The sequence below is a fragment of the Carassius carassius genome, chromosome 11 (genome assembly GCF_963082965.1).
Source record: "Carassius carassius chromosome 11, fCarCar2.1, whole genome shotgun sequence".
NCBI classification, from domain to species: Eukaryota; Metazoa; Chordata; class Actinopteri; order Cypriniformes; family Cyprinidae; genus Carassius; species Carassius carassius.
Window position 1 is genome coordinate 14,843,935 of NC_081765.1, and position 15,505 is coordinate 14,859,439.

The window sequence follows — 15,505 nt, forward strand, 5'->3', positions numbered from 1 at the left end:
ATACTGTATGCTATCATTTTACATACTTTAAATATAGTAAATACACATATGCTTTTTTCAAAGAATTGCTTTTCACAGTAAACTACTTGAATGTGTGCAATTGCTATGTAAATAAGTATTTTAAATGCCATATACAATATATTAAAAATGCAGTATACAATATATTTTTTTTGTAAAAATGCAATATACAAAATAAAATAAATTACTGTAAATTTTACAGTAAAATACTGGCAGCAGGGTTGCCAGCCAGTTACTGTAAATTTTACAGTAGTCTTACTGTAATTTAATTTACAGAATTTTACTGTAATTGAGAATACAGTAAAAATATCTACATTAAATTACAGTAAGACTACTGTAAAATTTACAGTAACTGGCTGGCAACCCTGCTGCCAGTATTTTACTGTAAAATTTACAGCAATTTTTTAACAGTGTATGACTTTCTTCTTTCAGAGGAATCCAGTTATTTAAAAAATAGTATTTGATCTTTCAAGCTGTTTAATGGCACTCAGTGGGTGTTGCAGTGCATCAGTCCAAGAGAAATTTAATAAAAAGCGCATCCATTAAAAAAAGTGTCTCACACAGCTCCGGGGGGGTGAAAAAAGGCGTTTTTCATATTTCAAATGACTTCCATTTTTTTTAAGTCAATGGCCATCAACTTTTTGGTTACCAACATTCTTCAAAATATCTTCTTTTTTGTTCAGCAAAAGAAAGAAACTAATTTGTGTTTAGTGTTCACTATTTATTATTTAGGTGAAAAGGTAAATTCTGTTAAGCTGTGTATTATCAAGAGTGCAAGAACACACCTCTCCAAGGTAATATTGACACAGGGAGGAGGTGCTGATCTGTTTCCCTGGAAGCAAAGTTTAAAACTAGTCTGAGGATTAGAAAGCGCTTATCCGTCTTAGCCTGTTGATTTATTATGCTGTCTACAGAGATGCTAAGCAGAGTGATACATCGATTCATCAAAGATACTGCTGAAAAGTAGGAACAGGTCACCATAATGGCTTCTATTGGACAAATAATCTTTGGAAGGTAAAATACTTTTTCAAACCATTTCAGGCTGAAAATTATAGTATGTATAAGTAGTCAATACTGAATGTTGATCATAATTTTTTTTGTCTTTTGCAGTATGATTTTTCTCATAGTAGTCATTTCTGGACTCATCATTTTCATATTGGCTATTGCATTTTCAGGTTAGTTAAGCATTCTGTTCTAAAAGCGCATTTGGACTTTTGATGTACAGTCGTGGCCAAAAGTTTTGAGAATTACATAAATATTAGTTTTCAAAATGTTTGCTGCTAAACTGCTTTTAGATCTTTGTTTCAGTTGTTTCTGTGATGTACTGAAATATAATTACAAGCACTTCATACGTTTCAAAGGCTTTTATTGACAATTACATCAAATTTATGCAAAGAGTCAGTATTTGCAGTGTTGGCCCTTCTTTTTCAGGACCTCTGCAATTCAACTGGGCATGCTCTCAATCAACTTCTGGGCCAAATCCTGACTGATAGCAACCCATTCTTTCATAATAACTTCTTGGAGTTTGTCACAATTAGTGGGTTTTTGTTTGTCCACCCACCTCTTGAGGATTGACCACAAGTTCTCAATGGGATTAAGATCTGGGGAGTTTCCAGGCCATGGACCCAAAATTTCAACATTCTGGTCCCCGAGCCACTTAGTTATCACTTTTGCCTTATGGCACAGTGCTCCATCGTGCTGGAAAATGCATTGTTCTTCACCAAACTGTTGTTGGATTGTTGGAAGAAGTTGCTGTTGGAGGGTGTTTTGGTACCATTCTTTATTCATGGCTGTGTTTTTGGGCAGAATTGTGAGTGAGCCCACTCCCTTGGATGAGAAGCAACCCCACACATGAATGGTGTCAGGATGCTTTACTGTTGGCATGACACAGGACTGATGGTAGCGCTCACCTTTTCTTCTTCGGACAAGCCTTTTTCCAGATGCCCCAAACAATCGGAAAGGGGCTTCATCTGAGAATATGACTTTGCCCCAGTCCTCAGCAGTCCATTCCCTATACTTTCTGCAGAAGATCAATCTGTCCCTGATGTTTGTTTTGGAGAGAAGTGGCTTCTTTGCTGCCCTTCTTGACACCAGGCCATCTTCCAGAAGTCTTTGCCTCACTGTGCGTGCAGATGTGCTCACACCTGCCTGCTGCCATTCCTGAGCAAGCTCTGCACTGGTGGCACTCCGATCCCGCAGCTGAATCCTCTTTAGGAGACGATCCTGGCGCTTGCTGGACTTTCTTGGACGCCCTGAAGCATTCTTTACAAGAATTGAACCTCTTTCCTTGAAGTTCTTGATGATCCTATAAATTGTTGATTTAGGTGCAATCTTAGTAGCCACAATATCCTTGCCTGTGAAGCCATTTTTATGCAACGCAATGATGGCTGCACGCGTTTCTTTGCACGTCACCATGGTTAACAATGGAAGAACAATGATTTCAAGCATCACCCTCCTTTTAACATGTCAAGTCTGCCATTCTAACCCAATCAGCCTGACATAATGATCTCCAGCCTTGTGCTCGTCGACATTCTCACCTGAGTTAACAAGACGATTACTGAAATGATCTCAGCAGGTCCTTTAAAGACAGCAATGAAATGCAGTGGAAAGGTTTTTTTGGGATTAAGTTAATTTTCATGGCAAAGAAGGACTATGCAATTAATCTGGTCACTCTTCATAACATTCTGGAGTATATGCAAATTGCTATTATAAAAACTTAAGCAGCAACTTTTCCAATTTCCAATATTTATGTCATTCTCAAAAGTTTTGGCCACGACTGTATAATCTGAACACCTGTGTGCATGTTTGTTTCCAAGTGTCCCAAGGTACAGTTGAGAGCAGAAGTCCCTCTACTGTGGGGAACCTTGCGGAGGATGTGGTCCTGGATTGCCGGTTCCTTAGCAACAGTGGCAATGGACAGTTCAGCGATGTGTCAATTACTTGGCTGAAAGACGCTCTCAGTGGGGTGGTCTATGAATACAAGAAAAAAGCAGCCCAGCTTCAGGGGCAGAACACACAGTTCCAAAACAGGGTTCAACTGTTCTCAGATGCTATATCAATGGGCAACGCTTCCCTACTGCTGAGAAATGTGAAGCTGGAGGATGAGGGTGTGTATCGCTGCTCTGTCAATGCACCAAAAGTCTCAGGGACTACCAGTGTTAACCTCCGAGTGGCTGGTAAATCCATTCTTTATTCATTTATTTAAAATCAGAGAATATAATTCTACTTTATACCTCAGATACGCCAGTAGGTGGCGACAAATGGCTCTTTTTGAGTGAGTCACTGAAACTTTCACTCCTTATTTGATTAATTCAAAACCCTGATTCATTCTACACAAATGACTGGCTACATCATATATTGCATACTTACCTTTTATATAGTGGGTGAAAAACAGCATGTGAACAGGATAGTATGTCTGAATTTACAATAGAAGCCGGATGACTACTACTTCTTGCTAGCTTCTAAAGTGTGCATCCAGTGGAGGCTTTTCTATCCCATGAGGCCACAAGAGAATATATGTGAATTACAGTGAAGTGACTGAGGCAGGTACACTGTAAAACAAAATAATCTTGGGTCTTGTCATTTTCATTAAAAAAGGTGATAATTAAAAATAGTGCATATATTTTATTAAATAAATTGTGGTTCAGTGAAAATGTTGAAAATATTAAAACCAAGAGATTATGTTTTCCTCATATTTTTTTAAGGAAACTAAAGCAGTTTTGAGGCTTGAATTGAGAAACTGAAAAAAAAAGAAAAAACAAGGAAAGAAGGCTACCTATTTATTTTAAGAAAATTAGTTTAATTATGCAGTTTCATGTTAGTGCTGATTGTTAGTTCTCAGCATGATTTGCATTTGGCTGGATATGGAGAGTAAATATTGAAATTAAGTGCTGCTTTGTGTGTCTTTGAGTAAAGGGAAACATCTATTAATGTTTAGTTATGTCTGACATTGGAGAGAATTTCTGTTAAGTTGAAGTTTCTGTTGTTACTATTGTGGAGAAGAGTAGAGCTTATTCATGGTTATGAATAACTGAGGCATGATGCTTTGTTCAATCAGCAGTAGCTTTGCTAATGCTACTGCAGTAAAGTGTTTTCCTACTTGAGCTATTTGTCTGAATAATCCAAAATAACCCAAAGTCAAAAACAAACAGGCCTATATACTCATAATCACAGACTTTGGGGAATCAACTTAAAATAAATGAGCACATTTCATTTAATAATATTCAAATCATTGTGTCGTAGATTAAATAATTTAGGAGATTTTACATTTCTCAAGTCTTAAAAACTACTCAAAATATTATGTGTAATATTTTGTTACCATAATTGTTTTCATTTTAGATAGCTTATACCATTTTTCTTTACACCTATAGGTCATAATGACAACATGACAAAAGTAATATGTCCATATTCATTCTATAAAGAACATATTTTCTTAATGGTTATTAAGTATTTATCTATTCAAAAGAAGTAGTACTGAGGGAGAATGTGATTTTAGCCACTGTCTGTACAAATTATTCTCTGAATCAATCAATCAAATGATTTATTCAAATCTCTGGTTCCTTCAGGAACTAAACACTTGACTGTGTTTATGAGTGAGTCACTGAATCATTGACTTACATGGTTTGTTTAAAACAGATTCATTCTGGAATAAAACATGAAACTATTGTGTATTTCTCAGTGATATGCAAAGGTTATTACTGCTTTGGCTTTTCACTGGCAGAGCTGAAAGTAATGTTATAATATTAAATTAAGTAAAATATTATCAAAGTAATTATTAATAATAATAATTATTATTACATTAATATTATAACTAAATATGATTACTGAATCAGTAGTGCACTTTGAAATGTCTGTGGGTGTGTGTGCGTGAATTTGTGTATCATACACACATGCAGATTTAAAATGATATATTTTACACATATTTTTGTGTGTAAATGGTCATATCTGAATTTTGATTTTCACTCAAATCTGTGTGTTATTTGCAGCTTTCTCAGCTCCCACATTTAATCGACAGTCAAATGGGTCTCTATCTGCTCAGGCTAACAAATGGTTTCCCCGACCCGAGGTTAGCTGGTTGAGTCAGAGTGGGCAGCTTTTAAACAGCAGCACGCAGTTTATCAACAACACTGCAGGAATCATGAATCAAGTTTTTAGTGTCCTCGAAGAACCAGTAAAGGAAGATGACACCTACACCTTTCTTATCCAGAACCGCCTTGTGAAAGCTATCTCAGAGGCAACTGTATCAGGTAAAATACTGATGTTGACAGAAAAAAAGAGTAAAGCTAATTATTTAGCAGAAGTCATAACCATAACCCTTAATCATAACATTTACCCAGAGCATTGCATATCAAATTGCATATCAAATTTGTTAAAACAAATTTGATGACTACTTGGACACCGTGGACAAACAAACTGGATGTGACATTAAATATCATGACACATGCAGTAGACTTTGTAGAGCAAATAATTAGTTAAAAACGCAGCATAAACATACTATGTTTTTGTTATAAAGTAAATGTTGCTTTTCTTTGATTATCCTCAGCAAACAGAGTGACTGGGAGGACATACTTCATATTCAGTTCTGCATCTACAAAAGTGCCATCCTTACAACTTCTGTTCACAGTCATCTTTGTTCTCTCTGCAAACCAGTAGATGCTGTATCCAGTTTAAAAAAGTTGTAGCCTGCTTCTAAGCAGAAACTAATGCAAAAGGTATTTTTAGATTAAAGCAAGAGATAACACATTATGGTTTCCATGCCAGTTACATGTACTTACTATTATAATAACAATTAATTATGCATAATGACATGCAATTAATACTAAAACAAATCCTTACCCTGACCATATAAGTACATGTAGATAATTAATATTACTCATACTTATATGTATAATTACACTGTAGTAAAATAAAGTGTAACCCAAGAATATAATCTCTATTAGGATATTATATTTGGTTATAATTGTTGATGGCCAAGCAATCATGGTTCTCTAAAGCCAATTATGTTTGTCATCTTAAACCATGACATTTCCATCATAAAGAAAATGTTGCACCATCTTCTTTATCCCAGATGTAATGGACATAAATTCAGCTACATATGAATCTTTTCAATTTCAATCTTTTAATTTAAATCTGTTATTGACGATTTATCAGATGCTCTTGATACATCTGATATAATTTACTATAGACTGTTTAACCTGCTATATTATCTTAAACTGTTCATGTAAAATATCTGCTGTACCAATAAATAAGAACACAATATGTCAACAAGTTTTTAATTTCTATTATACTTTTTACACCGTTCAATTTAATTCAATGAATGTTTTTTATAGCACTTTTTACTGTACAAATCACTAAAATGCCACTTTATGTAACGCCTAGCCAGCAGAGGGAGCCCTCGCCTGAGTATTGACCGTGTTCCGCTCTCTCTGCTTCTCTGGTTACTTCCTGTTTGTGTGGTATTTAGCAGGGCCAGGCTAACAGGCCAGTGTGAAGTATTGCCGGTCTACCGGCCTTACTGAACATTCTTATTCCACTGTTTTGTCTACCTTTAGTATGACCATTGCCTGCCCCTTTCCACGTTTATGTTTTTGGATTTTCCCTTGCATAGTTGTTTGGACTGGACTACCTTTCTGGTTACGAACTTTGACTGTCTCTTGTTAATGCTATCTGCATACTGTTTTTGACTTGTCTACCAAGGATTATATTAAACTACTGCACATGGATCCTAACTTGGCATCTGCCTCATTACATAATACTTCACCTACAATGGATCCAGCGAAAGTTTCTAATCTGCAAGCGGCATTCGCTTACCAGAGCGATATTCTCAAGGGATACCAGGAACTGCTGGGTAATCTGCGAGCTGCTAACGACTATCTTGTGCAGTATATCCGATCGCTGCCACCTGCTATGCCTAAGAAGATATGCTTTGCTTTACCCGATAAATTGAACGGCACAGCTGAGCAGTGCAAAGGATTTCTCAAGGCAGGTAGAAATTTTCAAGCACCAAGAAGATGGTTTTGAGTCTGATGACAAGAAATGTGCTTTCCTCATGACATTGCTGACCGGTAAAGCGATTGAGTGGGCCGCGGCGTTCAGGGAAACATATAGTTTCTTTCTAAGATCATAGGCACACTTTATTCAACAACTCAGAGACGTGTTTGAACATCCAGCAGGGGACAGGGATGTCTCGATGCAACTTCTGCAGATGTCACAAGACCGCAGATTATGCTATTGAATTCAGAACGCTCACAGCTCAGAGTGGTTGGAATGATATTGCGCTCAAGGCCATGTTCCAATGGAGTCTGGATGTGGGATTACAGGCAGAGCTCACTGGCAAAGGTGAAAAACAGTCATCCTCAGAATATGTGACTCTTGCTATAAAGATTGACAACCTCATGCGCAGGAATCCCACTAAATCCAAGTCATCATCACTGAGATCTATTCCAACTGACCAAACGTCTCCAGTATGTGATCCAGCATTACCTACTGTTCATTCCATCCCAGAACCCATGCAGTTGGAAGTCACAAACCTCTCCATGGAAGAAAGATCACGCCGGATGATACACAACCTGTGTTTTAGGAGTCAGGCCATGTTAGCGCCATGTGTCCACTAAAGGCCTGGAGAACCACCAAAAATACCACCTGGGTGAGTGTTAATACCCTTTCTCTCCATATCACAAAATCTCTCACTGTCAATGTCAAGATTACTACTGAAGACAATTCTATTGATGTCACAGAGTTGATTGACACCGGGTCTGCATTGAACCGGATCCATCAAGATCAGGAAATTCAATATCCCCACGCAACCATGTGATCCACCTCTCAAAGTTAACACTGTTGACTATAAATTGGAAATGGAATCACTCAACAAAATCTGCCCATGCAACTTAAAATAAGATTATTTCATCTAGAAACCATTTCATTCTATGTGATATCCCCCCCCCCCCCCCCCCTCCATGAAGTTATACCTAGGATACCCCTGGTTATCTGTTCACGACCGGTTCATCTCCTGGCATCATGGTGAGATTGCACAATGGTTAAAGTTTTGCTATTCCTGCTGTCTGCACCCCATAGTTACCAAGTCTTGTCTATCCAAAGTATTGAAAGCCCCGACTCAAGTCACCATACCATCATGCTACCAGAAGTATCAGGGGGTCTTCAGTAAGACTAAAGCTACTCAGCTACCCCTTTACCATTCCTAGGATTGTGCCATAGACCTTCTACCCAATGCAATGCCTCCCAAAAGTAAGATCTATCCCCTATCTCGTCCGGAAACCCAAGCAATGGAGGAATACATTGAGGAAGCCCTCAGTTCAGGTTTTATTCATCCATCCACTTCCCCAGCGGCGGCAGGCTTCTTCTTTGTGTAAAAGAAAGATGGAGAACTTTGGCCTTGCATTGATTACCGTGGTTTGAACAATGTCACAGTAAAATTTTGTTATCCAATACCTTTAGTGCCTGCTGCCCTATTACAACTCAGAGAAGCAACCATTTACACCGAGTTAGACGTGCACAGCGCCTACAGCCTCATAAGAATTACGAAGGGTGATGAATGGAAAACAGCATTTTTGACCACCAGGGGGCAGCACTATGAATACCAGGTTATGCCATATGGGCTAGCTAATGCACCAGCAGTCTTTCAGTCACTTATCAACTAAATCTTCAGGGATCTCTTAAACAAGTACAAAATTGCCTATATTGATGACATCCTTATCTATTCTAAGACAGAAAGTGAACACAGGGATCATGTCATGACTGTGCTATCCAAACTGATGGAGAACCAACTCTGTGTGAAAGTGGAAAAGTGTGAATTCCACGTTAAGCAGACATCTTTCCTGGGGTATAACATCAGCCATCAAGGTGTGGAAATCAATAGTTCCAAAATTTCTGCAGTTACTGAATGGCCCCAACCAACCACAATCAAGGAGCTTCAGCGCTTTCTAGGGCCAAATTCTATCAACGCTTTATCCACAGTTATAGCATGATTTATAGATTATATTTATAGAATTATAGAGATCCAAAGAGAACAACAGAATGAACCTGCACCACAAGATTGTCCCCCTAATAAGCACTACATACCTGGAAATCCTCGTTTAAGGGTCATGCAATGGGTCCATACCTCACTTTGTTCTGGCCATCCAGGTATCTCAAGAATGCTCCGTCTCATACAAAATTAATTTGGGTGGCCATCAATGATTAAGAACGTGGCTAACTATATAAAGTCTTGCTCAGTCAGTGCCCAGTCTAAAACCCCAAAAGAATTACCCTTTGGTTTGCTACAATCTTTGGCCATTCCCCAATGCCCATGGTCACACCTTTCAATAGAGTTCATCACTGATCTACCTCTGTCAAATTAATTCACTTCTGATCCTGCCTTCTCATACCTATGAAAGGCCTCCCTACAGCCATGGAAACCACTCTAGCACTGTTCCAACATGTTTTCTGAGTTTATGGCATATTGTCTCAGATAGAGGAACCCAGTACAACTCACAGGTATGGAGCGCCTTTTGCAGACAACTGGACATCAACATAAGCTTAAATCCTTGGAGAGATTGAACCAAGAAACTGGCAGGTACTCAACAGTCATACTGTGGTCTGGAACAATATCGTTGGACAGAGTTTTTACCATGGGCAGAGTACGCACAGAACTCTTTAAGACATTCTTCAACTAGTCTCACCCCATTTCAGTGTGTGCTTGGATATCAACCCCCCATGTTCCCTTGGTCAGGAGAACCGTCTATAATACCTTCAGTCAATGACTGGATTCGTCGTAGTGAGAGGGTGTGGGGCAGTGCTCATATGCATCTCCAAAGGGCTGCTCAGAACCAGGAGATCCAGGCCAATAAACGACGTCGCCAACACCCTCCCTACCAACCTGGACAGAAGGTATGGTCTTTTCACATGGCACCTCAAGCTGCGGTTCCCAAGCAGAAAAAATCAGCCCAAGGTATGTTGGCCCATTTAAAATTGTAAAATAGATTAATGAAGTTACATACCAGCTGGAACTACCTGTTAATTATCGTGTCTGAAAGAGATCTGTTTTCAATCTAGATTTAAACAGAGAGAGTGTGTCTGAACCCCAAACATTATCAGGAAGACTATTCTAGAGTTTGGAAGCCAAATGCGAAAAAGCTCTACCTGATTTAGTGGATTTTGCTATCCTAGGAACTACTGAAAGTCCAGTGTTTTGTGTCCTTAGGGAGCGTGATTGATTGAAGCGTGGTATAAGGCTAGTTAGGTACGCAGGAGCTAAACCAGGGCCTTATAGGCAAGTAATAATAATTTGTAACTGATACGGAACTTAATAGGTAGCCAGTGCAGAGACTGTAAAATTGGGGTAATATGATCATATTTTCTTGATCTGGTAAGGACTCTAGTTGCTGAATTTTGGACTATTTTTGGACTTTATGCATTCTCAACTTTGTCATACAAACAGGCGTTACATAATGCCTGGAGTGTGCGCCCACCTTTCACCTCGACCACTACTGTAGCTCTAGCTATGAAGTCTTCAGTTATCATGGTGATTGTATCAGGGATCTGGTCATCAGGAGCTTAAGGCCTGTTTTGCTCATCTGGAGGTCTCTCTGAGATGCGTGGACACTTCCCAAGAGGCACTGCAGGCAAGGACTGATATGTTGGTAAGTGAGATTGGGGTGTTCGCTCGATGATAGCATAGTGGAGGCACATTGCTGTTCACTGTTGCGGTCACTAGAGGACTTAAGTTTGCAGCATAGGAACCAACTCCATCAGAAAGCTCCGCTGCAGCAGGCCCTGTCTGATGTCTGTGGCGGGGTGGACTTCATAGATCGCCTTCTCACATGTGGTTCTGCTGCTGAAATCCTCAGTGTCAAATGAGTTACTATGAGGAGACTGATGAACCTTGTGGAGTCGATCCACATCCACCAATGGTCACCCATGATAATGCCAACAGCATCTGTTTCCTTCCCCAAGACAGTGCTTGGGAGGTGCAGGGATTTCCTATGGTGGGAATCGTACATGCCAAGACTGGATCCCAGCAAGTGCACAAACCAGGGAGAAGGTGAGAGTAGATTACTGTAATCGACATACATGGATGAGCTTAAATATTGTTTTTGCAATGTGGTATTAGGGTTAGGTTAATTTCAACATTTTCTTAGAGCCTACGACTTAGAGAAACACCTCGGTCTTAAAGGGACAGTTCACCTAAAAATAAAAATACAAAAATCTGGCAGTTGTTTTATACATTCATTAGCCTTTCTCCCTTACTCATGAAACTATGTGGTCACACACAGTACAAGTGTTTGGTATGGGGATTTTACTGTGGAATTTTAAGCTCTGTTTGTCAAATACATGATGGCTCAATGCACATTCCCGAGAAACAGAACAGCTCAGATGAAACTGGATATTTGAATTTTTCTGATTTTGACAAGATCTTCAGTCTGAAAGTGACACCTTTTATAACACCCCTTCGCCTCAACACACACACACACACCCATAAAGACATAAAGACATATACAAGTGCACACACCCAAAGGCTTAAGCCTTAGGGCATTAAACTGGGATAAACAGCAAAAACAACATTCCTGGCTATCATGACAACCTAACTTTTTATGTATTGGTGTTCCTAGAGTATAAATAAATTGTATTGTAAATTCAATTCAAGTTTATTTGTATAGTGCTTTTACGATACAAATCATTGCAAAGCAACTTTACAGAAAATTAGGTTTCTACAATATTTAATAGTAGTTTATCAGTGGTGACTGTCAGTTTATGTGCATATGACAGGATTTTTCAGAAAAATTAATACAAAACGTAGTCATCCAGTCGATAAACACTATTAACAGCAATTATTATATGATGCAGTCACACTTGTAGCAATATTTGTTAGTTCTGTTTGTTGATTCAGGGTTAGCATCATCTGGGGTCCTCTGAGGGTCAGCATCATCTCTTCTCAGGTGTTCTGGATCCAGACTGGAGCTTTTGTAAATCCTAGACAAAACAGAGAAACAAATAGAGACATCATTAGCATAGCTGCTGTTCCAACAAAGTAAAATTAATTAGTTTAACCCAAGCTAAAGAATAAGAATGCACATTTGATCAGATGCAACTGCAGTCACAATTTAAGAGATACATTATTCGAATACTTGGCGAAAAAGATCTGTTTTTATTCTAGATTTAAACAGATCTTTTCTGCATCAGAAACCGATAACATGTTTTGTAGCTTGGCAATGTTTCTTAGATGGAAGAATGAAGTATTTGTAACATGGGAAATATGATTTTCAAAAGACAAGTTGCTGTCTAATATAACACCCAGATTTTTGACTGTAGAGGAAGTAACAGTACATCCGTGTAGTTGCAAACTGTAGTCTACTAGATTCTGTGTACTGTTTTTAAACCAATAAGTAATATCTCTAGGGACACTTACCCGGCTCTGTCCCAGCATGTCACATGTAGGTTCACAGCAGGAAGAGAATACACTGCTGTTTGCCAGTGTCAGGGTTCCCACAGTAACAGAAAACAAGAAACTGTCATTTGTAGGAGCTTGTGTAAAGCATTAATTTGAACAACACACAATACATTTCTGAATTGATTTCATCAGATCTTTTTAGTCCTTTAAAAAAAAAAAAAAAAAAAAAAAAAAAAAAAACTATAAATTAGAATGCATTTTTAATTAATCTGTGTGCATGGTTTTTTTTTTCTTCATAATTTTCAATACAAATGTTATAACACTTGAAAGTGTTCTTCCTGTGAAACGATTTCTTTCTGGTGATGTATGCCGGACTTCTCCACACATTTAATCTGCATAAACCCATCCCTTTAATGCAATCGACTGCAAGCTCACATTCAGATCTGCCTCCATCTAATTAACAACTGACGGATTAGCACCAAGTCTTCGTTCTATATTTTTTCTTTTTTGATAATCTGTCTCACTTAGATGCATGTCTTAATTCAAAAGAAAATAAATGTTGCTACTTCCGTTTCGTATCTTGTGTGACTGACATGTGTCTGTCCTTGAATCGTGAAGGCCAGAGGGGAGAGTTCACTCTGGATTACAGGGACTCCTCTGAAGAGCAGATAGGCCGAGGTGGACACCCCGTGCTGGTCAGCATAGTGCACAAGGAGAGGATGGGCGTGTGCTTGTCACTAACATAATTAAAGCATTGGCAAAATACCAATGCACATGTCATTTTATTAAATTTAACATATTTTGTTTGAATTTATTCTGAGAATCTTCTTGTTCATGAGTGGATAAATATTGTAGGCCTTTTTACAATTTGATTTGTTTTAGGCCTGAATGTAAGATTTCTGTATTTTAATTGCATCTAAAATGTTGATCTATTTGGATCACACAGAATTAATAAACTAATAATGTGATGCATATTTGTTAGCCATGCTTAAATGAAACAAGAATGAGTTTTCTGTAGTTGTAGAAATAAGAAACTGAAGTCCTAGAAAAGAAAAGAAGAAATGTATAAAATACTACACATTATCAGCATCTGATATCAGAACTTATCATTATTCAGACTGTGACTTTTCCTGAGTGTGTCTGTCAGATTACAGCTCTGTGGAAGCTTCTGTGGTGGATTAGGTTGATGGTCCCTATGGTGCGTCTTACACCCCAGCTGAAGCAGGTCTCTACTCTGTGTGGGTCTGTGTGAAAGCACATCACGTCCAGGTAAGTGTCCAGTTATACCTGTGCAGCTGCATCTAATAACAATATCCTTTTACTTGCCAGTTTAAAGGAATATCAGTGATGCTGGGAATGATATTCTAACAAAAGGTGGTTTCTAGGGTTCAGCATTTGTGCTAAATGTGAAAAGAAAGCTCAGACGTCACCATTGCATATTCTATTGTTATTCCCTCTTTTCCAGCAGGGGCGATAAAGACTTTTTTTAAAAGTCTGTTTTCACCTAATATGAATTTCTGTGTGTGCATGCTCAGGAGGGTTTCAGGGTTGTGGACATGGTCATAAAGGACCGGAAATCCCCACTGGTCATGTAAAGGGAGTGTAAGTAGTGGAGGCCTCAGAGTGTACACTTCATAACCTGGGGAGTGTTTCTCCTCGTGGACACCTCAGGACCGTGGAGCTCTGAGACAAACAGCAAATATACACTCTATCTGATCAGCATAACCATAAACATAAACATAAACATGCACATACTTGAATCTTCTCAACCAGCCTACATTGTAATTTTGATTGTTAATGTAATATGTTTTGCATAGTGTATACTCCATGTAGTATGGTCTACTATAAAACACACATTACAAATATATACAAATAATATATACTGTGTAAAAATATATACGTTTTTATGTGGGTATCACCATCATGTTGTTTGCCTTGTTTATTGAGCAATACATTTTTAATCTGTGCAGTTATTTTTTGGTTCTTATCAAAGAACGAATTGTTTTACAGTGAGTCTTTTTAGAAACATTATATTTGTCACTTTTTTTCTTGCTGTTTTTAAGCACAGATCTTTAGAAATCAGAAGTGACGGTTTAAACTTAAATCTCTTAAAGGATTTTCTGTTTTCACTTTACAAGATATTAATTGACAGATTTTATTATTGGGATGTTTTTTTTATCAGCTGTTTGGACTCTCATTCTGATCCACTGGTAAAAATAAAAGTAATCTAATGTTCCATTTCTCTTAATTTCTTTAGAGAAGAAACAAACTCATTGTGTTGTTTGGCCGAGGGGGAGTACATTTTCAGCAAGTTTTTTCATTTTTGAGAGAACTACTTTAACAGCTGAATCTGTTTTAACAGTGGATCTGTTTTAATCAACACACTGGATTGCTCTGTCTAACACTAGATGGCAGCAGTGCTTTGTGCCGAAGTTACTTTGCTTGGCTAAATTTCAGTGATGAGGAGCTTGCTGTTTCTCAATTCCAAGAACGCAAAAAACGGACTTGTTTTCACATTGAGACCGGTCTTGTCAGGCTACTTTTAAAGAACGAACTCGGGAGGACTCGAGAACACATGTGCAGAAAGCATCTTTGTGAGAATTAAGATGCTTCCCACACAATGCACAGTTAATAACACATATCATCACACACAAATGAGAAACAGCAACATTTATTTCATGTTATTACAGACAATGTTTTCATAATAGTCTATAGCTTTTTACTTTTAAATGAGACAGACTCAGTCCAGAAGAACCTTTGCAAAGTCACTTCAAGAATCCTACCTTGCAAAGTTACCTGAAAAACAATGCGCAAGTGCACCTAGGACAAACATTTTTTTAACTCATAGTGTGGTCACACCAAATATTTATTTAATTTAGTTAAGTTAATAGAAGTTAATTAATAAAATCTATTTATGGCATTATTTTTGACGGCATCCTCAACTTTACAGCATTTTTACACAGGTTTTCTCAACAAAACCCACCCAATTGCTACTCAACTGGGAATTTTCAGTAATGCTGGGAAGAAAGCTGTTTATGTATTGTGTATGAAGGTTTCAAATCTTCTTCACTTTCAGAGTGTGAGAAAGTCTAAATGGCAAGA

The 15,505-nt window shown here is 38.1% G+C and overlaps 1 protein-coding gene across 1 annotated transcript; it reads left to right on the forward strand.

The window, feature by feature from the left end:
* The first annotated feature begins 898 nt into the window (after positions 1–898).
* Positions 899–6,020, forward strand: LOC132152422 (V-set domain-containing T-cell activation inhibitor 1-like). The gene is made up of 5 exons (XM_059561190.1): positions 899–1,032; positions 1,129–1,193; positions 2,835–3,194; positions 5,004–5,264; positions 5,561–6,020. Exons 1-5 carry the CDS (start codon positions 1,001–1,003, stop codon positions 5,668–5,670), a joined length of 828 nt encoding a protein of 275 aa, XP_059417173.1. The 5' UTR covers positions 899–1,000; the 3' UTR covers positions 5,671–6,020.
* The last annotated feature ends 9,485 nt before the right edge of the window (positions 6,021–15,505 follow it).

Bases quoted from the DNA above. Each gene is read 5' to 3' on its own strand.
- LOC132152422 (XM_059561190.1), top strand. From the start codon at position 1,001: ATGGCTTCTATTGGACAAATAATCTTTGGAAG. The intron at 1,033-1,128 runs GTAAAATACTTT...TGTCTTTTGCAG, and splicing joins GGACAAATAATCTTTGGAAG to TATGATTTTTCTCATAGTAG. The intron at 1,194-2,834 runs GTTAGTTAAGCA...TTTGTTTCCAAG, and splicing joins ATTGGCTATTGCATTTTCAG to TGTCCCAAGGTACAGTTGAG.